At 60.1% G+C, this 21,163-nt stretch overlaps 2 protein-coding genes across 2 annotated transcripts in view; one reads left to right on the forward strand and one right to left on the reverse strand.

Moving 5' to 3' along the window:
* NEMP1 (nuclear envelope integral membrane protein 1) overlaps positions 1 to 21,163 on the reverse strand; it is a 169,854-nt gene that overhangs the window by 139,861 nt on the left and 8,830 nt on the right. The window lies entirely within an intron of this gene.
* Positions 1 to 21,163, forward strand: part of LRP1 (LDL receptor related protein 1) — an 85,176-nt gene that overhangs the window by 62,985 nt on the left and 1,028 nt on the right. The window contains exons 45-88 of the mRNA XM_050747228.1: positions 2,138 to 2,263; positions 2,470 to 2,598; positions 2,887 to 3,006; positions 3,220 to 3,333; positions 3,674 to 3,823; positions 3,897 to 4,019; positions 4,260 to 4,376; positions 4,555 to 4,683; positions 4,941 to 5,063; positions 5,146 to 5,286; positions 5,370 to 5,560; positions 6,275 to 6,458; positions 6,602 to 6,687; positions 6,848 to 6,967; positions 7,462 to 7,649; positions 7,771 to 7,976; positions 8,495 to 8,683; positions 9,153 to 9,301; positions 9,717 to 9,810; positions 9,965 to 10,081; positions 10,300 to 10,419; positions 10,764 to 10,886; positions 11,047 to 11,172; positions 11,693 to 11,809; positions 12,451 to 12,557; positions 12,658 to 12,790; positions 13,640 to 13,759; positions 13,856 to 13,978; positions 14,332 to 14,472; positions 14,574 to 14,708; positions 14,781 to 14,900; positions 15,696 to 15,964; positions 16,868 to 17,046; positions 17,541 to 17,647; positions 17,914 to 18,030; positions 18,522 to 18,698; positions 18,859 to 18,999; positions 19,137 to 19,310; positions 19,548 to 19,709; positions 20,014 to 20,188; positions 20,321 to 20,422; positions 20,587 to 20,651; positions 20,764 to 20,854; positions 20,953 to 21,097. Of these exons, the coding sequence (XP_050603185.1) occupies positions 2,138 to 2,263; positions 2,470 to 2,598; positions 2,887 to 3,006; positions 3,220 to 3,333; positions 3,674 to 3,823; positions 3,897 to 4,019; positions 4,260 to 4,376; positions 4,555 to 4,683; positions 4,941 to 5,063; positions 5,146 to 5,286; positions 5,370 to 5,560; positions 6,275 to 6,458; positions 6,602 to 6,687; positions 6,848 to 6,967; positions 7,462 to 7,649; positions 7,771 to 7,976; positions 8,495 to 8,683; positions 9,153 to 9,301; positions 9,717 to 9,810; positions 9,965 to 10,081; positions 10,300 to 10,419; positions 10,764 to 10,886; positions 11,047 to 11,172; positions 11,693 to 11,809; positions 12,451 to 12,557; positions 12,658 to 12,790; positions 13,640 to 13,759; positions 13,856 to 13,978; positions 14,332 to 14,472; positions 14,574 to 14,708; positions 14,781 to 14,900; positions 15,696 to 15,964; positions 16,868 to 17,046; positions 17,541 to 17,647; positions 17,914 to 18,030; positions 18,522 to 18,698; positions 18,859 to 18,999; positions 19,137 to 19,310; positions 19,548 to 19,709; positions 20,014 to 20,188; positions 20,321 to 20,422; positions 20,587 to 20,651; positions 20,764 to 20,854; positions 20,953 to 21,097 (6,065 nt within the window). The remainder of the gene's footprint in view (positions 1 to 2,137; positions 2,264 to 2,469; positions 2,599 to 2,886; positions 3,007 to 3,219; positions 3,334 to 3,673; positions 3,824 to 3,896; positions 4,020 to 4,259; positions 4,377 to 4,554; positions 4,684 to 4,940; positions 5,064 to 5,145; positions 5,287 to 5,369; positions 5,561 to 6,274; positions 6,459 to 6,601; positions 6,688 to 6,847; positions 6,968 to 7,461; positions 7,650 to 7,770; positions 7,977 to 8,494; positions 8,684 to 9,152; positions 9,302 to 9,716; positions 9,811 to 9,964; positions 10,082 to 10,299; positions 10,420 to 10,763; positions 10,887 to 11,046; positions 11,173 to 11,692; positions 11,810 to 12,450; positions 12,558 to 12,657; positions 12,791 to 13,639; positions 13,760 to 13,855; positions 13,979 to 14,331; positions 14,473 to 14,573; positions 14,709 to 14,780; positions 14,901 to 15,695; positions 15,965 to 16,867; positions 17,047 to 17,540; positions 17,648 to 17,913; positions 18,031 to 18,521; positions 18,699 to 18,858; positions 19,000 to 19,136; positions 19,311 to 19,547; positions 19,710 to 20,013; positions 20,189 to 20,320; positions 20,423 to 20,586; positions 20,652 to 20,763; positions 20,855 to 20,952; positions 21,098 to 21,163) is intronic.

Here is a 21,163-nt window from a genome sequence, read left to right on the forward strand (position 1 = left end):
CCACACACATACCCCACACACCCCCCACACATACCACACACACCCCCACACATACCACACACACACATCCCACACATACTATACTACACACACCACACGACATACACCACACCCCTCCCACACATACCCCACACACCCCCACACATACCACACACACCCCCCCACACATACCACACACATACCCCCACACATACCACACACACATCCCACACATACTATACTACACACACCACACGACATACACCACACCCCTCCCACACACACAACACACACACAACACACCATACACACCCCCCATACACCACACACCACATACACACACACCCCTGACACATACACACCCCACACACAAACCACACACACCCATACACACACCACACATACCACACACACACACCACATACACACACCCCACACACACCACACCACACATACCACACACATTCCACACACCACATACACACCCCCACACACACACCACACACATACCACACACACACACCACACCACACATACACTGCACACCACATACACATACCACACATATCACACACACCCCACGTATACCACACCACACACACACACCACATACACACACACCGCATACACACAGATACCACACACACATCTCACACATACTACACTACACCACAGCACATATACCACACCACACCCTTCCCACACAACACACACACCACACCATACACCCCCCCACACCACACACCACATACACACACCCCCAACACGTACACACACATACACACCCCACACACAAACCACACACACACCACACATACCACACACATTCCACACACCACATACACACACACCCCCACAAACACACCACACATACCACACATACACCCCACACACACACACATCACACATACACAGCCCACACATACCACATACACACACCACCACATACACCACACATACCACACACACCACACACCCCACACACACCCCCACACACCACACCACATACACACATTCCCCACACACACCACACATACTGCATACACACACCACCACATACAACACATACACCACCACCACCACATATAGCACATACACTGCAGCACACACAAGACACACACCACACCATACAACACACCATACACACCACACAGGACACACCACACCCAGCCAACACACACACGCACACCACATGCACACACACACACCACAACATATATACACATACACCACACATACTGTACCACATACACACATACCACACACACTGCAGCACACACAAGACACACACCACACCATACAACACACCACACACACATACCACATACACACCGCACGTGACACATACACACCACACATAGGACTTATATACACACACCACACACCTACCACCCACAACACATATCACACACCACATAGCGCACACACACACACATCATACAGACATACTATAAACACCCCACACCCCACACACCACTCCCCACACACACTTGCCTGGTCCTGCTGTCCCTGAGCCTCCGTTACACAGACACATACAGCTGCACACACCTTTGAAACTGCAAAACCCTCAGTGCTCCTGTACCCCTTCCCCACAAGACATCTACACACACAGATGGACTCTGCACACGCCTGGCGTCTCCTCCACATTGCACACACACATTCATGTCACCCCCGCCCCTCAGGGCTCATCCACGCCCTTGGTGCCCCCACCCCCACCCTGGTCACTCTCCTCACTTGGAGCAACACAGACACCTGAGAGCCTGGGCGCACGTGCCCTCAGTGGGCACAAGTACATGCCCCACCGCCCCCCACCACAGACCTGCAGCTTTCCCAGGCATCTCTCATGCACCCTGGGGCTCACTATTGCACCCATAATCTCAGGGCCCTCAGACTGGAATCTCCCAGAAACACTCAAAGCCCACCGTGCCCTGCCTAAAAGCACACACATCCTCAACAGCACAGCTGCCAAAAACCCCATGCACCTGGCCCTTCCACAGCAGCCATCCCCATGCCCTTCACACTGGCTGCAAGCCGCTGTGCCTGCCATGGCTGAGCAGAGGCTTGGGAGCTCTGTGAAGTCAGTGAGTGGGTGAGCACTCTGGGTGCATGCACAATAGAGAACACTCTGCAGCCCTGCGCCCGCCCTGTCCCTGCTCAGGTGAACTCTCTCCATGCCGAATCAACAATGGTGGCTGCCAGGACCTGTGTCTGCTCACTCACCAGGGCCACGTCAACTGCTCGTGCCGAGGGGGCCGAATCCTCCAGGATGACCTCACCTGCCGAGGTGAGACAGGCAGCGGGGGAGGGGTTGGCGGGGAACCCAAGCACACACCGGGGATGGTGACTATCTCCCCAAAGCACTCCAGCCCAGCCCCCCAAAGCCTTTTGCCAAGAAGAAGCTGATGATGACCTCAGCTTCAGGGGGGAGGAGGCGTGGGCACTGGGGCCCACAACCCTGGCTCAGAAAGCTCCCTCCACCTCCCTCCCCAGCGGTGAATTCCTCTTGCCGAGCACAAGATGAGTTTGAGTGTGCCAATGGCGAGTGCATCAACTTCAGCCTGACCTGCGACGGCGTCCCCCACTGCAAGGACAAGTCCGATGAGAAGCCATCCTACTGCAGTAAGGAGCCCTCTGCAGCCCCTCCCTCTTCTAGGTCCAAAGCGCAAGTCCTCCTGCCCCAGACCCCTGGCCCTCCGGCAGCAGCCTCAGCCCCTGCAGGATGGAGCAGGATCAGGACCCAGCTTCCTGACCATGAGTTTTGGGAGCTCATGAAGGGCAGAACCACTGTTAGCCTGTACTGGGCCTTTGGGTTGGGGGGCGGCCAGCTGGACACATGCATGATGTCTCAGGGAGGCAGCCCTTTCCCTGTGCCTGTGGCTGATGCGCATCCTACTCCTCCATCTGCAGACTCCCGCCGCTGCAAGAAGACTTTCCGCCAGTGCAGCAATGGGCGCTGTGTGTCCAACATGCTGTGGTGCAACGGGGCCGACGACTGTGGGGATGGTTCTGATGAGATCCCCTGCAACAGTAAGTGAGGCGCACTGGCATAACCCATCTGTACCTCAGTTCCTGCCCCACCCTTCCCTGGCCGAGCTTTGTCCCTGGGCCCCATGGTGTCTGGTTTAAGGCACTCTGTGACAGGCCAGGGCAGGTGCTGTGGGCCAGGAGCTCTGTCCTGCGTCCTCCTGGCCCACACAGAGAAAACTCTGGCCTGACGGTACGGGGCGGGCACTGTTCTAGAGACAGCCTGTGGTGTGGGCGAGTTCCGCTGCCGGGACGGGACCTGCATCGGGAACTCCAGCCGCTGCAACCAGTTTGTGGATTGTGAGGATGCCTCAGATGAGATGAACTGCAGTGAGTGACACCCTTTGCTGGCACCTCCTGGGCTCCTCCCCATCGCTCACTGCATCTCCCGCCTTCAGGCCCTCCTGCACCTGCCCATATTCCTCTCTGCCTTGCCCTGTCCCCACTGACAGCCTCCATCTCCCTGAGGCCCTGTCCCCATCCCGCTCCTGCTCCTGGGCTCTCATGGGGTTCCGAGAGGGGGTAGTGAGCGGATGGTGCAGACAGTGCCCCACTGGAAGGGCACTGTTCAACTTTTGGAAAAGCATGAAGGCACCGTAGGGCTGGCAACTGCCCCAGTGGGGGGTGATCGGGGGGAACCAGGAATCACCCTCACCCCTGCCCCCACCAGGTGCCACCGACTGCAGCAGCTACTTCCGCCTGGGCGTGAAGGGCGTGCTCTTCCAGCCCTGTGAGCGGACCTCGCTCTGCTACGCACCCAGCTGGGTGTGTGACGGCGCCAACGACTGCGGGGACTACAGTGATGAGCGCGACTGCCCAGGTGGGCAGGGGCAGGTGTGTGGTGGGCGGTGGCCTGCGGTGAGCACGGCCTTCACACCTGCCTCACCCCCCAGGTGTGAAACGCCCCAGATGCCCCCTGAATTACTTCGCCTGCCCTAGTGGGCGCTGCATCCCCATGAGCTGGACGTGTGACAAGGAGGATGACTGTGAACACGGCGAGGACGAGACCCACTGCAGTGAGTGACCACAGCACCCACTCAGTGCTCCAAGAACCTGCTGGGCCCCACTTCTTAGTCCCCCCTTGGAAAAGGGCACCCAGGGCCTTCACCCCCTGCCCCACTCTGCCTCTAGCTGCTGCTGAGCCCCCCCACAGAGGGTTGCTGTGGGCATTTCTCCTGTCCTTCCCATGGCATCAGCCTCTCCAGGTGGGTGACCCCCGCCCTTCCACATCTAACTGTGGCTTCCGACTGCCCCAGACAAGTTCTGCTCAGAGGCCCAGTTTGAGTGCCAGAACCATCGCTGCATCTCCAAGCAGTGGCTGTGTGACGGCAGCGATGACTGTGGGGACGGCTCGGACGAGGCTGCTCACTGTGGTGAGGAAGCTGGGATTGGGCTGGGGGAGGTGCCCCAGGGAGAGACAGACTCCACCCAATTCCACCCCACACACAGACACCCCTGCAGACAATGGCGAAGCAGCGAGTGCATCACCTCCGCTGCTGGCCCTCATCCACCCCCTCCTGAGTCTCTCGATGGCCCCCTCTCCCCCCACAGAAGGCAAGACGTGCGGCCCCTCCTCTTTCTCCTGCCCTGGCACCCACGTGTGCGTCCCCGAGCGCTGGCTCTGTGACGGTGACAAAGACTGTGCTGATGGTGCAGACGAGAGCATCGCAGCTGGTTGCTGTGAGTGGCGGGGCCGTGTGGACCGGGTGGACAGCAAATGACCCCAGTCTCACTTTGCAGATGGGGAAGCTGGGGTGCAGGAGAGGAAATGCCTCAGCGGGGTCTGCTGGGGTGGAGCCATAGCTGTAGTCCAGGTGTCCAGACTCCTCATCAAGTGCCCCGCCCACTCTACCAGGAGAACCACAGGAGGTCAGGGTGGGGGACGGTCAGCTGCTGGCCGAGCAGGGCTGAAGAGCTGTGTCCACCTCTGTCCGCAGTGTACAACAGCACCTGCGACGACCGTGAGTTCATGTGCCAGAACCGCCAGTGCATCCCCAAGCACTTCGTGTGCGACCATGACCGTGACTGTGCAGATGGCTCCGATGAGTCCCCCGAGTGTGGTGAGCCCTCGGCGGTGGCGGGAGGAGGCCCTGCCCTCCGCTGGGCCAGGGCGTCAGCCTCACAGGTCCCTTCCTCCCCCAGAGTACCCGACCTGCGGCCCCAGTGAGTTCCGCTGTGCCAATGGGCGCTGTCTGAGCTCCCGCCAGTGGGAGTGTGATGGCGAGAATGACTGCCACGACCAGAGTGACGAGGCTCCCAAGAACCCACACTGCACCAGCCCAGGTGGGCCCCAGACCTGGCTTCCCTCTGCCCCCTCCCCAGACTGCCTGAGACCCTGCTGACCTGCTGTCTCCACCCCTCTGCAGAGCACAAGTGCAATGCCTCGTCTCAGTTCCTGTGCAGCAGCGGGCGCTGTGTGGCTGAGGTACTGCTCTGCAATGGCCAGGATGACTGTGGTGACGGCTCGGATGAGCGTGGCTGCCACATCAACGAGTGTCTCAGCCACAAGCTCAGTGGCTGCAGCCAGGACTGTGAGGACCTCAAGATTGGCTTCAAGGTATGCCCAGCCCTGGGGAGGAGCTTCCACACCCCAGACGTGCCAGGAACGCCTTTTTCCACTGCCTCATTCATTCATTCATCCCCTAGACACTGGGGATACAGCAGTGAATGAGATGGAAATCTGCTTGGTTGGGGTCTGCCTCTATCTGGCAGGTAGAGAGCCAGCAGATTTGCTGACAGATGATATACGGAGTGTGAGAGGAAAAGAGGAGTGAGGCGTCAAGTAGGCAAGAGATACACAGATCTGGAGTTCAAGGAGAGGCCCAGGTTGGAGAGGGAAGTCTGGGAGTTATCACCATAGAGATGCTATTTGGATCCATGAATCTGGATATGATTCCCAAGGGAGCAGTGTAGGTGGAGAAGAGAGCAGTCCAAAGTCTGAGCCCCAAGCTGAGCAACAGCCAGGAGCAGGGAGGTGAGGGGACCAGCAGAAGAGCCTGAGAAGGAGCAGCTGTTGAGGCAGGAGAACAGCCATGAGAAGAAAGCGTTTCCAGGGGGAGGGCACACGCAGCTCTGTCAAATGACACTCGGGGGCGCACAGAAGGAGGCCTGGACTGCGAAGGCCAGACAGCCAGCTGGGTGGACTTAGTACCGATGTGCTGCTGCCCCTAATGAGGCCGGGTAGAAGGAATTGGAGTCTCTGAGCCAGGTCTCCAGGGTGGGAGGCCCAGACCCTGCCACACGCCCAGCCCAAGGCTCCCTGTGCCTGCAGTGCCGCTGTCGCCCTGGCTTCCGGCTGAAGGACGACGGCCGGACATGTGCCGATGTGGATGAGTGCAGCACCACCTTCCCCTGCAGCCAGCGCTGCATCAACACCCATGGCAGCTATAAGTGTCTGTGTGTGGAGGGCTACGCACCCCGCGGCGGCGACCCCCACAGCTGCAAGGCTGTGACTGGTGAGATTCACGCTTGGAGGGCATGAGGTGACCCAGGCAGCTGGGGGCTGTGTGGGACCGCCCGGGTGGCAGAGCTCCAGACAGGCAGGAGACCAGGGCCACTAGAATGTGGCAGGAGCTGAGGCAAGATCCTCTGTCTGCAGACGAGGAACCGTTTCTGATCTTTGCCAACCGGTACTACCTACGCAAGCTCAACCTGGATGGGTCCAACTACACGTTACTTAAGCAGGTACCAAACCCAGGCCTTCCTCCCCTTTGCCCATCTCCCAGACCCAGCACAGCCTCCCTTGCAAGTCTCCCCACTTAGGTCCAACCATCCCTCCCCCAGATGTAAATGTGGCCCCTGCTGCCACAACAGACTTCTGCTCTCCCTCATTCCCCTAATCCAGGGCCTGAACAATGCCGTTGCCTTGGACTTTGACTACCGAGAGCAAATGATCTACTGGACAGATGTGACGACCCAGGGCAGCATGATCCGAAGGATGCACCTTAATGGGAGCAACGTGCAGGTAAGGCAGGCGGCCCTCAGCGACCGACACTGGCCCACCCTAGATGGCTGTTTTCAGATCGTCTCTCCTTCCCATCCCACCAACCCAAATTGCTTCCTTCTCACTCCACTAGTCACTGTATGACTGCTTGTTCTGGCTGCTTACTCTCCTCTGGGCCCAGACAGCAAGGACCAGGAGATTCCTCTTGCTCTTCCCCTCACTGCTAGCCCCACGTCTCCCTAATTATCAGGAAGTTCCCCCTGAGGTCTGGCCAAGCACTGTGAGGCTTGGAGTGTGGTCCCATTCCCCACCTAGAGCCCCCTCTCCTAGAGGCTCTGCTGACACGTACATAGTGTCAGGCCCAGGACTGGGCATTTTACTTCCATGGTTCTCCCACCAGAGCTGGCAGAGGGAGCTCTACCCCATTTTATGCATGGGGAGGCTGAGCTTCACAGAGGCTTGCAGGTTTTCCCCCAGGTCACCCAGAGCTCTCCCTCCCCTGCCCCTTCCTGCAGGTCCTACACCGTACAGGCCTCAGCAACCCCGACGGGCTGGCTGTGGACTGGGTGGGTGGCAACCTGTACTGGTGCGACAAAGGCCGGGACACCATTGAGGTGTCCAAGCTCAATGGGGCCTATCGGACGGTGCTGGTCAGCTCTGGCCTCCGCGAGCCCAGGGCTCTGGTGGTGGATGTGCAGAATGGGTATGTGGCTGAGGAGGGGTGGGGAAGCCCTTGAAAGCAGCATCCAAGCCCAGCCTCCCTGCAGGCCACTGGTGGGATGGGTTATGGGATCTCCCAGGGCTCACTGCCTACCCATCGCCAGGTACCTGTACTGGACAGACTGGGGTGACCACTCACTGATTGGCCGCATCGGCATGGATGGGTCCAGTCGCAGCGTCATTGTGGACACCAAGATCACATGGCCCAACGGCCTGACGCTGGACTATGTCACTGAGCGCATCTACTGGGCTGACGCCCGCGAGGACTACATTGAGTTTGCCAGCCTGGATGGCTCCAATCGCCACGTTGGTCAGTGTGCCAGTGAGGCTGTCCGGGCACAGCAGACTCGGTGGGGATGGAAGTCTGAAGCGACAGGGGATCAAGTTTTGGGGGCAAGAGTGGACATAAAAAGCAGAGGACAGGGCCTCAGGACACCACTCGCTGGGGTGTGAGGTTCAGAGCACCCCAGGGGCTTCCCCAGCCTGGCCACCACCCAGGGAGAGGCCCTTCCCTTATATACACAGTTCTGGAGGACTGGCCCCGAGGAGGGTGGGGGTGGGAGGCCTGCGATTGGGAACTGCAGTGCTCCCCACTTCCCAAGGGAAACCATACACTGGCGGGGCAGGAACTTGCCATGAGGCAGTCTAGGTTTGAACTCCGGCTCTGACACTTGTTAACTGTGAGACCATGGGGGGCCCCTGAACCATCTGGAACTGGGGCTGACACCCACCTCGCAGGGTGGTGGTGGGGCTTGAGGAGGTGGAGTGGGCTGGCACCCTGTCCGAGCTCAGGCTGACTGGCACCGTGCCTGCCCCTCGGCCCCACAGTGCTGAGCCAGGACATCCCGCACATCTTTGCACTGACCCTGTTTGAGGACTACGTCTACTGGACCGACTGGGAAACAAAGTCCATCAACCGAGCCCACAAGACCACGGGCACCAACAAAACGCTCCTCATCAGCACGCTGCACCGGCCCATGGACCTGCACGTCTTCCACGCCCTGCGCCAGCCGGACGGTGAGCAGGCAAGGGGTGGGAGCAGGTGAAGGGTGAGCTGGGAACTGGGGTCCCTGGGAGTTCCTGCTTATCCCTTCTCCAGCACTGACCAAGCCCTCTCCTGGCCAGACACTGGGAGACTCCAGGAGGGTCTAGACAGGGGCTGGTTTGGCTCCCGGGAGCTTCAGCCAAGCCTGGATCCAGTCCTGGAATCTGGCAGCAGCAAGGCCCTGAGGCCAATCAAGTGGGGGGTCTGGGTGCCGGGCCCCCAGAAGGACCCTGGGGGGGAAGCACAGAGGAGGTGGGGAGCTGGCCTTCAGGCCTGGCCTGATCCTGGGACCTTGAGAGAATCCCCTCCTGTCTCTGGCTTCAGCTCCCTCCTAAAAGAGGCAGGGTTTAGGCCACTCACCTCTGTCCAGGATGGAGTGATAGAGGCAGCCTTTGGTAAGGCAGGAAATGTCACCACATTTCACGACGTTTTCTCTGGCAGTGCCCAATCACCCCTGCAAGGTCAACAATGGTGGCTGCAGCAACCTGTGCCTGCTGTCCCCCGGGGGAGGGCACAAATGTGCCTGCCCCACCAACTTCTACCTGGGCAGCGATGGGCGCACCTGTGTGTCCAACTGCACAGCGAGCCAGGTGAGGCTGTCCCCCAGATCCCATCACCAGTGCCCACTCCCTGACCCCCAATCCTCCTTGGACCCCAACACCTGCTCTGTCCTAATGCCCTCACACATCTGGTTTTCCCACGCTAACACCCCCACATTTCTTGCCTACCTCTTGTCTCCCCACAGCAATACTTTTACCCCCGTCACCTCACACAGATACCTCCACACCCTAACCTTGACCCTCCTCGCCATGCTCCAGTGCTGCCTTCCCCACCCTACCCCACGCAGCGCCACACCTGGCCTTTCTGCACTCACCATAGCCCAACCTGCCCCAGAACACCCTGACCCCTGCCTCAACTTCTTTGAAACATCCAACCCCCTCAAAAGAAGGACTTCTGAGTCTCCCAGATCCCCACCAACCCCTCTTGCCCCCGCCTGCCCTCCAGTTTGTGTGCAAGAACGACAAGTGCATCCCCTTCTGGTGGAAGTGTGACACCGAGGACGACTGCGGGGACCACTCAGATGAGCCCCCGGACTGCCGTGAGTGCCTGCTGGGGGTGACACAAGGGTCCCCAGCTGTGTCAGAGGCGGCCTGACTCCTGAGGCTTTGAATGGCCACTGGAGGCTGTGGCTGCAAGTGGACCTGGCCGTGTCCACCCCAGCCACTCTGACCCTGAGCCTCCCTCTCTGGCAGCCGAGTTCAAGTGCCGGCCCGGACAGTTCCAGTGCTCCACAGGCATCTGCACAAACCCTGCCTTCATCTGCGATGGAGACAATGACTGCCAGGACAACAGTGACGAGGCCAACTGTGGTAAAGCACTGCCTGGCCGCCCTCCCTCCTTCCCCAGCATCTTCCCCGCCCCAGGATTTGGGGCTCTCAAGGACAGGGAAGCTGCAGCCCATGGCAGCTTGCTCTCTAGGCTGGATTCCTGCGGCTCAAGCCTTTGTCCTCCCTGCTGAGGGATGGGCACCCTCTCCCTGCCCCTGAATCCTCCCTTCGCCACGAGTCACTCCGTCCTCCCCCCACAGACATCCACGTCTGCTTGCCCAGTCAGTTCAAATGTACCAACACCAACCGCTGTATTCCCGGCATCTTCCGCTGCAACGGGCAGGACAACTGCGGAGACGGGGAGGACGAGAGGGACTGCCGTGAGTGCCAGAGGTGGTGGGGGGGCAGCGGTGGGAGATGACACAGAAGCAGGGCAGGCAGAATCCCCCCCACAGCTTTGAGAGGCTCTCAAATAGCTTTAGTAGATGGGCAACACAAATTATATTGGGTGTAACTTGCTTTGCTCATAAAAATCACCACGCGTGATATAGAGACATAGAGATCCAGAAAACAAAAAGCACCAAAACTGGGGGTAAACTGTTCCTTCCTCCCAAGAAGTTGCTGGCAGGACCAAGGCCAGGGCTTGGAAGAGGGAGAAGGTGGTGATGGTGAACTGGAGTGGCAGGTGTAAGGGAGGGCCCTCATTCTCTTGCCCGCCCCGCAGCCGAGGTGACCTGCGCTCCCAACCAGTTCCAGTGCTCCATTACCAAACGATGCATCCCCCGGGTCTGGGTCTGTGACCGGGACAATGACTGTGTGGATGGCAGTGATGAGCCCGCCAACTGCAGTGAGTTGCCTGGCCTGGAGCCCAGCTTCCCTCCCCAGTGTCTGCTACTCACACCACCCCAACGTGCGACCCCCTCAGTGGCCACTCCCAGGCCCTCCCCACCCTCCTGGCAGACTCCTGGGAGGAGTCTCATCCTCACTGCGTGACCACCCACTTGCAGCCCAGATGACCTGTGGCGTGGACGAGTTCCGCTGCAAGGATTCGGGCCGATGCATCCCAGCGCGCTGGAAGTGTGATGGAGAGGATGACTGCGGGGATGGCTCAGATGAGCCCAAGGAAGAGTGTGGTGAGCTGAGACCCCACTCCAGGAGGAAGACGGTCTACCTGGGTGGGAGGCACGGTGCCCCTGGCAGGCGGAGGGCTGGGAGCCGCCTGCTTACCATTCTCAGTGTGGCCCTGGTGCTGGGCTTCCTGGGCCTGCTGTAGGGCTGGGGAAGGAGGCCTGGCTGGAGCTTGCTTCCCCATATCCACCTGTGCCCCATGCCTCCCAGTTTCCCTATCCCTGCCCCTGCCCACGCCTCATCTGCGCGTACCTGTGTGGAGTTTTCCTTGCCCACCCTATGGGACCTGTTCATCTTCTGCCCAAGGCAGCTGCCCACACACACACCCCCAATCATGTCTCCTGTCCCCAAACCTCCTTATAGACCCCACATCTCAAAACACTGCCTGGGCTCCCCGCGGCTGACCGTTCCCAAGCCAGGATGCCCACCCTCCCCGCCAAGCCAGCCTGACCATGCCATGCCTGTCTGGATCGTAATGTCTGCCCCAGCCCTCTCCCTGACTGCCCTGACACTTGCCTCCTCCAGATGAGCGCACCTGTGAGCCATACCAGTTCCGCTGCAAGAACAACCGCTGCGTGCCCGGCCGCTGGCAGTGCGACTACGACAACGATTGTGGCGACAACTCCGACGAGGAGAGCTGCAGTACGTCCCACCCGCCAGCCCCACGGGAGCCCCTCCCAGGCCTGGCCCTTGCCGTGCCGCCCTCCTGCCACAGGCCGCGCCAGAGCTGGCAGCCACCTCCCAGGGCGGGGGCAGGAGCCGCCCTCCTCACCCACCCCACTCCATGTTGTGTATTTGAGTTTGTGCCATTTCACCTCATCTCATGTTTCTCTCCATTTTCACACTGTCCTCTCGGGGTTGCAGAGGTAGGTGTCTCTGATGTGCCTGTGCTCCCACCACACCCCCACCTCTGCCCCAGAGCCCCCCATCCCTGTGCCGTGCCTCTACCCATCATCCTTGACTGACCTCTCCCCAAACCCTGGTGCTTGTCTCAGTGGTCTTGTCCCCGCTCCCCTCCCCAAACACAGTCTGTCCTGAGGGCAAGGCCAGGGACCTGTGCCCTTTCTGGTGTCTGTCCCATGGGGTAAGTGTGAGCCTGCCTGTGCCAAGCTGTTCCATAGAGGCAGCCAGTGGGCTCTGCCAGGACTGGCTCGGCCTCTGGGTCAGTCAGCTGTGGTCTTCAGAGACGTGGGGATAGGCCTTGGGCTCAGGACTGTGGCACTGCTGAGGCCTGGAGTCCTTGTGCCCACCCTCCTGGGCCTGTCTCCCCCTGTCCTTCCCAGCCCCTCGACCCTGCTCCGAGAGTGAGTTCTCCTGTGCCAACGGCCGCTGCATCGCGGGGCGCTGGAAATGCGATGGAGACCACGACTGCGCCGACGGCTCAGACGAGGTGGGCAGGGAGATGAGAAGGAAGGAGGTGGCTTCAGAAGAGTTCAGGCAGGGCTTGGGGGTGCCAAGAGCTGACCGGCTGCCTGTGCCCATGCCCACAGAAAGACTGCACCCCCCGCTGTGACATGGACCAGTTCCAGTGCAAGAGCGGCCACTGCATCCCCCTGCGCTGGCGCTGTGACGCAGACGCTGACTGCATGGACGGCAGCGACGAGGAGGCCTGCGGCACTGGCGGTGCGCCCCTTAGCTTGGTCTCCCTGGGTCCTCCCTCTGCTGCCCACCCTGTCACGTGGCTCAGTCATTCACTCGATCTTTCTCTTCTGTATTCATTCTTCATGCAACAAATATTTATTGAGCATTTACCATGTACCAGGCACTGCCATAGGTGTTAGGGACGTAGTAGTAAACAAGACACAGGACCCCTGAATACACATTTTTGTGCGGGTTGTGCCCAGCTCAGCGCCCCCTAGTCTAGGGGACCAGTTGAGCTGAAATCCAGCAAACCCTGAGGGCTGTACCTGTCTAGGCCCCAACCCACAAGTTCCTCCGAGACAGTCTGCTGCCCCAAGAAGAAAAGCCCTGCTATTTTCCCTTCCTGGGGCAGTGAGATAGTACCTGTCCCTCGTTGACCTGCCTGGGCTTGGCAGCACAGAGCGGGCAGGTGAAGCCCAGGGTGAGAAAAGACTGGGGCTTGGAGCGGAAATCCCAACTGTGTGGGCAGATGTCTTGGCTCTGCCTTGGTAGGCCAGGCACAGGGATGGGAACCTGGTCTTCCATTCCCAGCCCTGGTCTTCCATTCCCGCGTCCCTGCTGTGGAACTACACAGCCCCATGCCCTGCCACATACCAGAGAAGGAGTGCCCTCTGAACTTTTCCAGACACCCCTGAAAAATGACCTCTTCTCCCCTAAATACCAGAAAAGGCAGTTTGGCCCCACCAAGTAGAAAATTAAGAGACCTGGTTCCAATTTGGCTGTGCCACTGCTTACCTGATGACCCCTCTGAGCCTGGAACCCCCACCTGTGGAGAGAGGGGTCTGGGTGGGCTCATGGCTCATTCTCTCTCTTGGCTCCCCCTGGCACCAGTGCGGACCTGCCCCCTGGATGAGTTCCAGTGCAACAACACCTTGTGCAAGCCGCTGGCCTGGAAGTGCGATGGCGAGGATGACTGTGGGGACAACTCAGATGAGAACCCCGAGGAGTGTGGTGAGATTTGGTGCGGGGTTCCCGGGCTCCCCAGTGGCCAGCAGCCACCCCACCCGCAAGACTAATTCCGGCTCTGTGTTCCCCTGGCTGTCGCAGCCCGGTTCGTGTGCCCTCCCAACCGGCCCTTCCGTTGCAAGAATGACCGTGTCTGTCTGTGGATCGGGCGCCAATGCGACGGCATGGACAACTGTGGGGATGGGACTGATGAAGAGGACTGTGGTGAGCAGGGGGCCGACAAAGGCCTGCAGGGGGCGGATAGTACACAGTGGGGTGAGTGTGAGCCTTGTGGGAGCTGCATTGGGGTTAGGATTAACCAGGAGGACTGGCCCAGGAAGGGGAGGATCCACTGCTAGGAGTCTGGAGGCTCTTTCAAGAGAAGCCCCCTGGGGAAGGCTCTGGGGGCTGCCTGATGCATTAGGTCTTGGAGGTGGGGCTGGGAACCCGAAAGTTTGACTTGCCCCCACTGCAAGCCTTGTCAGTTAGGAATTGGGAGCCACTGGTATCTATGGGGTCACTGTGGGAGGAGGGGGCAGGGGTGAATACCCAGGGTCTAAAGCCTCCGCCCTCCTCAGAGCCCCCCACGGCCCAGACCACCCACTGCAAAGATAAGAAGGAGTTTCTGTGCCGGAACCAGCGCTGCCTCTCCTCCTCCCTACGCTGCAACATGTTCGACGACTGCGGGGATGGCTCTGACGAGGAGGACTGCAGCATCGGTGAGGCCCAGCAGCAGACTGGACGCCGGTGGGGAGCGGGGAGAGCCGAGCCCCAGCCTGGGGTGGCTCAAGGGAGGGCATCCACTCTCTGTCCCCCACAGACCCCAAGCTGACCAGCTGCGCCACCAATGCCAGCATCTGTGGGGACGAGGCACGCTGCGTACGCACCGAGAAAGCAGCCTACTGTGCCTGCCGCTCTGGCTTCCACACCGTGCCCGGCCAGCCCGGATGTCAAGGTAGGAAAGTGGAGCAGAGCAGGGGTGGACACCCCAGCTGTGGACCCCCATGACCCTCCCTGTAACCCCTAGACATCAACGAGTGCCTGCGCTTCGGCACCTGCTCCCAGCTCTGCAACAACACCAAGGGCGGCCACCTCTGCAGCTGCGCTCGGAACTTCATGAAGACGCACAACACCTGCAAGGCTGAAGGTGCCAGAGCTGCCAGAGGGCAGAAAGGCTGGATGGGGCAGGGCGATCGGGTTATCACACGGGGCTGACTTGGAATTGAATGTCTTCCTGTGGACATCTTGCCCGGACAGGAAGCCCCATACTCATAGGTGCAGCTGCCTGAGCAAAGGGCTGGCCCGAGCAGAGGGAGCAGGTCCTGGGGCTGGCTCACTGAAGGAGTCTGGGATGCAGCAGTGCTCTGAATTGCACACACGCCTCCTCACCCACCACTGCCAGAACGAGAGCACACTCAGACACGCAGTGCACACTCACAGTCATGGGGGCCTTACCTGCACATTCCCCACACGCTTTGATGCCCACCTGTGCCTTCCTCATGCCTGTGCACATTCACACACACCCCTGGAACACACACACCCCCACCATGCACTGCCATGCACACCCACATGCTCCATGCCAAGCATACACACCCCATGTGCCTATGCACCCCCGAGCATGTGCCAGGCAGTTTGTAGCAGAGAGCATGGTGATGCCCTCCAGCAGCCTTGAGGAGGCAGAAGTCTCTGGGTCTAGAGGGGCAGGGACAGCTTTTTGGCTGAAAGGAGCAGGTCACAGTGGATCAGCTCAGGGGAGGAGAGGAGGAGGTCCAGAGGCTGAGGTTGGAGCCTGCAACCCTGAGCAGGGTGGGTAAGCAGCAGCTTCTGGCCAGAGCAGATTGTTCTACTAGGAGAGAAGACACCGTTCATGTGAAAGGAGCTGAGCTGGGTGGGGTGCACATCTCCATCCCACAGCCCCAGCCCTGACCTCTTGTTTCTCCAGGCTCTGAGTACCAGGTCCTGTACATTGCTGATGACAATGAGATCCGCAGCCTGTTCCCTGGGCACCCCCATTCGGCTTACGAGCAGGCATTCCAGGGCGACGAGAGCGTCCGCATTGATGCCATGGATGTCCATGTCAAGGCTGGCCGCGTCTATTGGACCAACTGGCACACGGGCACCATCTCCTACCGCAGCCTGCCACCTGCTGCGCCTCCTACCACTTCCAACCGCCACCGGCGACAGATTGACCGGGGTGTCACCCACCTCAACGTGAGTGCCCACGCTGGCGTGGATGGAGTGGAAGAGCTCCATAGAGCAAGCGGTTCAGAGCAGGATTTGAAAAGAGCAGTGGCACAGTGGCTCACGCCTCTAATCCCAGCACTTTGGGAGGCCAAGGCGGGCAGATCACCTGAGGTCAGGAGTTTGAGACCAGCGTGGCAACATGGTGAAACCTTGTCTCTAAGAAAAATACAAAAATTAGCCAGGCATGGTGGCAGGCGCCTGTAATCGCAGCTACTCAGGAGGCTGAGGCAGGAGAATCCCTTGAACCTGGAAAGTGGAGCTTGCAGTGAGCCGAGTGCCACTCGGTTGCAGTGGCACTGAGGTTGCAGAGTACTACTGCACTCCAGCCTGGGTGACAGAGCGAGACTCCGTCTCAAAAAAAAAAAAAAAAGAAAAAGAAAAGAAAAGGGCAGAGTGAGGGGCCAAGGGTGAGAGTGGGGCAGGGGACCAGTCTTAGGATTGTGTTCTGCGGCATGGCCGGCGGGAAGACAGAGCAGTGGGAATGGTCAGCAGCTGGCTGTGCTGTAGGCAGCCCAGGGCGCAGGGCACGATGGGCAGGCAGACAGCCCTCCGGCACCAGTCCCCCATCGTTGCCACCACGCACTGTGTACGTCTTAGCTGCCTCACTTAACCTCTTTGGGTTTCACTTTGTTTATCAATAAAATTAGGTGATCATCGCCATCGTGCAGGCTTCAGGGAGGGCTCACCAGCCCCGTGTGAGAGCTGCAAGTCTGGTGCATAAGCTCCACGCTGCTCGAATCTCTTTAAAGCCAGGGGCTTGGCTGTGAGCCTGGGGTGACGTTCCAGCAGGGACAGGCTGGCAGAGTGGTGGTGGGGGGATAATGGCAGGAAGACAAAGCGGTGGGCCCTGAACCTGTGGCTTCCATTCAGATTTCAGGGCTGAAGATGCCCAGAGGCATTGCCATCGATTGGGTGGCCGGAAACGTGTACTGGACTGACTCGGGCCGAGATGTGATTGAGGTGGCACAGATGAAGGGCGAGAACCGCAAGACACTCATCTCGGGCATGATTGATGAGCCCCACGCCATTGTGGTGGACCCACTGAGGGGGTGGGCAGGGGCCCTGGGGGGAGGCCTCTGGGCTGGTGGTAGGAAGCCTTGGGGACAGGGTTGGGGGCTGCACCCACAGGCATGCCCCTTCCTCCCTGGCCAGCCTGAGGACAGAGTCCTTCTCAGGCCCTTGGGCCTTCTTGGCCACCCCTGCCTGGCCCTCCCCATGCTGCCTCTGCCCAGGGCCCCCAGCTGGGCCTGCTTGGGCAGGGACCTGACTTCTGCTCGGCCGGCTGTCATGCACAGCCACACTCTGCCCCAGGGAACAGCTCTGCCAGTGTCGGTGGCTCTGAATGAGCACACTGTGGCTTTAGAGGAAAAGCCCCTCAACCCGCTCAGAAGTGGACTCCCTCCTGCTTCTCTGTAGAAGGACAGAACGCCCTCCTCCCAGTCCCCAGCAGTCCCTGTGCCCAGACCAAGAAGCTGGTGTCCTGCCTGGGCCTGCCTCCTCTGGCCCTCCGGCCTGCCCACACTCACCCCTTCTCCCTCCCCAGCACCATGTACTGGTCAGACTGGGGCAACCACCCCAAGATTGAGACGGCAGCGATGGATGGGACCCTTCGGGAGACACTGGTGCAGGACAACATTCAGTGGCCCACAGGTTCATGGGGCGGGGGGCGGGAGGGACCGGGTGTGGAGGGGGCCCGGCTCACAGAGCCCAGCTACTGCTGAAGTCACACAAAAGTGAAGGATGGGATGGGGCTTGGACTGGGACGGGGCGGATTGGCCGTGGAGGCTTTTCCCAGAAGAGGCGACTGTGAGTGGCATGAGAACAGGGTGGAACTGTCCCAGGCATGGAGGCAATTCTTTCCACCCTAAGGCTGGGTTGGGGAGGCCAAGCCCTCACAGTGCTCTCTCCCTCCCCAGGCCTGGCCGTGGATTATCACAATGAGCGGTTGTACTGGGCAGATGCCAAGCTTTCAGTCATCGGCAGCATCCGGCTCAATGGCACGGACCCCATTGTGGCTGCTGACAGCAAACGAGGTCAGAACCTGGTAGCAGTCGCAGTCCCCAGCCCTGTCCCCAACCCTGACATCCTCCCTACTAAGCCAGAGGCCTCACTTCGATGCCTCCCATCCTTTGTCACTGACCCCCAGCAATGCTGTAGCACCTTCCAGGCCTCTCCAGCTGGCCTCCCCCTGAACCTGCCCTGCAGGCGTGAGGCCCACCCTGACCCTCTGGCCTACTTGTCCATTCATTGGTTGGGTTGCACGGAGGCAGCATAGGTACATTAGGAACGTAGCAAATGCGGAGAGAAGGAACAGAAGTCAGCCATGAATGACCCCAGAAGTCTGGGGGTGATGGGACCTTTTGCCAGTAGTGGCCACAGGAAGAGGAACAGGCGTGGGGAGGGGAATTTGGTCTGGATGTGTTGAGTTTGAGGTGTCTGGGAGCCATGGGTGCCAGTGTCCTGGACAGCATGGCCAGGGTCTGAGTGCCCCTCAGGTCCCTTCTGACTCCACCTCCTCCCCTAGGCCTAAGTCACCCCTTCAGCATCGACGTCTTTGAGGATTACATCTATGGTGTCACCTACATCAATAATCGTGTCTTCAAGATCCATAAGTTTGGCCACAGCCCCTTGGTCAACCTGACAGGGGGCCTGAGCCATGCCTCTGATGTGGTCCTGTACCATCAGCACAAGCAGCCCGAAGGTGGGGGCGGAGGGGAGCCTGGGCTGGGGAAGGGAGGCCTGTGGGCATTGAGTCTCCAAGCTGTGGCCTTGGGACCTGGTGGAGAGGGGGTCACCCTGGGCTCATAGGGCTCAGAGAAGGGTCCTGCTCAGCATCCTCCCCACCCCACCCATACCTGCAGTGACCAACCCATGTGACCGCAAGAAATGCGAGTGGCTCTGCCTGCTGAGCCCCAGTGGGCCTGTCTGCACCTGTCCCAATGGGAAGCGGCTGGACAACGGCACATGCGTGCCTGTGCCCTCTCCAACACCCCCCCCAGATGGTACGCTCATGCCCTCCCAATCCCAGCCATGCCTCAGGACCTTCTCCTTCCTGTGGCTCCTGACTTCCCCTGACCTTGTTGCCTGTACCTCTCCTCCTATTCCCCTGGCTCTGCCCCTTGACGGGCCCTTCCTGCAGCTTCCCGGCCTGGAACCTGTAACCTGCAGTGCTTCAACGGTGGCAGCTGTTTCCTCAATGCACGGAGGCAGCCCAAGTGCCGCTGCCAGCCCCGCTACACGGGTGACAAGTGTGAACTGGACCAATGCTGGGAGCACTGTCGCAATGGGGGCACCTGTGCTGCCTCTCCCTCTGGTATGACCCCTCATCCTGCAACGCCTGCTCCTTGCCCCGGGTCCCAACCCCCCACCACCCACCACCCCACCTTAGGCAGATGCCCACCCCTGCCTCGCCTCCAGCCTCCTTTCCATGACCCAGCATCCATTCACTCCAGTCTCTGACTCTCGCCCAGGTCCCCCCAGCCCATTCCTCTGCTATAGGGCCAGGTGGTCCCAAGGGCCACAGTCCCGCTCACACATCCTCTCCCACCAGGCATGCCCACGTGCCGGTGCCCCACGGGCTTCACGGGCCCCAAATGCACCCAGCAGGTGTGTGCAGGCTACTGTGCCAACAACAGCACCTGCACTGTCAACCAGGGCAACCAGCCCCAGTGCCGATGCCTACCCGGCTTCCTGGGCGACCGCTGCCAGTACCGTGAGTGAGCCTTCCCTGGGCCCCAGGGCAGGCAGGAGGGTGACGGGTGATGGGGAACCCCAGAGCATGGGGTGATGTTCAACCTGTGCCTGAGACGCACAGGGTCAAGTTCAGGAAAAGAGGCCTTAAGCAGCTGAGCCAGACCCAAGCTGCTGGTGCTTCCCCACAAAGGTGCTGGCACACTTCCCCCGAGGCAGTGCACCCCCCGGCACCAAGATCATGCAAACAGAAAAGCTCTGTTCAACCTTTGGAGAGCCCTCATGAGGGTGGGGCTTGAGGCACTTCTCTCCCTCCCCAACCACAGGGCAGTGCTCTGGCTACTGTGAGAACTTTGGCACATGCCAGATGGCCGCTGACGGCTCCCGACAATGTCGCTGCACTGCCTACTTTGAGGGACTGAGGTGTGAGGTGAACAAGTGCAGCCGCTGTCTCGAAGGGGCCTGTGTGGTCAACAAGCAGAGTGGGGATGTCACCTGCAAGTGAGTGGAGCCCTCCTCCACAGTTCCACTCAGCCCAGCCCCTGCCCTGTCCTAGCCCTGCCCTGCCCCTTCCTCAGCATCCCAGACACACCTCTGCCAGCCCCAGCACCAGCCTCTGATTCCTTCCTGCAGCTGCACGGACGGCCGGGTGGCCCCCAGCTGTCTGACCTGCATCGGCCACTGCAGCAATGGCGGCTCCTGCACCATGAACAGCAAAATGATGCCTGAGTGCCAGTGAGTTGGGCCCGGGCTTCACCCAGGCATAGATCATCCCTCCCTTCCCCAGATCTGAGCAGGAAGATCGTCAGGCGTCAGCGCCCACCCCCCGCCACCCCATTTCCCTGGCAGCAGTGGCTATGGAGGTTATGCCTACTCATCTGTGTCCCTCCTTTCTGCAGGTGCCCACCCCACATGACAGGGCCCCGGTGTGAGGAGCACGTCTTCAGCCAGCAGCAGCCAGGACGTAGGTGGCAGGGGGTGGGGCAGGCAGGGCCACCGGGACCTAGAGCAGGGGGACCGTGTGCCTCCTGCTTCCCTGAGCCTTGGTGACTCAGTGTCCCACCTCTTCCCTCCAGATATAGCCTCCATCCTAATCCCTCTGCTCTTGCTGCTGCTGGTGCTTCTGGTGGCCGGAGTGGTATTCTGGTATAAGCGGCGAGTCCAAGGGTGAGTCACAGGGAATCTGGAACATTCTGGCCATTATTTTGCCATCCTAACCTTCCCCCCAGTAATCTCTGCCTCCTTATATTCCTGCCTCTCCCCAGGGCTAAGGGCTTCCAGCACCAGCGGATGACCAACGGGGCCATGAATGTGGAGATTGGGAACCCCACCTACAAGATGTACGAAGGCGGAGAGCCTGATGACGTGGGAGGCCTACTGGACGCCGACTTTGCCCTGGACCCTGACAAGGTGGGCTGGAAGGCGGGCAGGGTGGAGGGCCAAGAGGCTGTGGGTGGCCTAACCAAAGGTGTTGGG

This window comes from Macaca thibetana, chromosome 11, assembly GCF_024542745.1.
Source record: "Macaca thibetana thibetana isolate TM-01 chromosome 11, ASM2454274v1, whole genome shotgun sequence".
In the NCBI taxonomy this organism is placed as follows: domain Eukaryota; kingdom Metazoa; phylum Chordata; class Mammalia; order Primates; family Cercopithecidae; genus Macaca; species Macaca thibetana.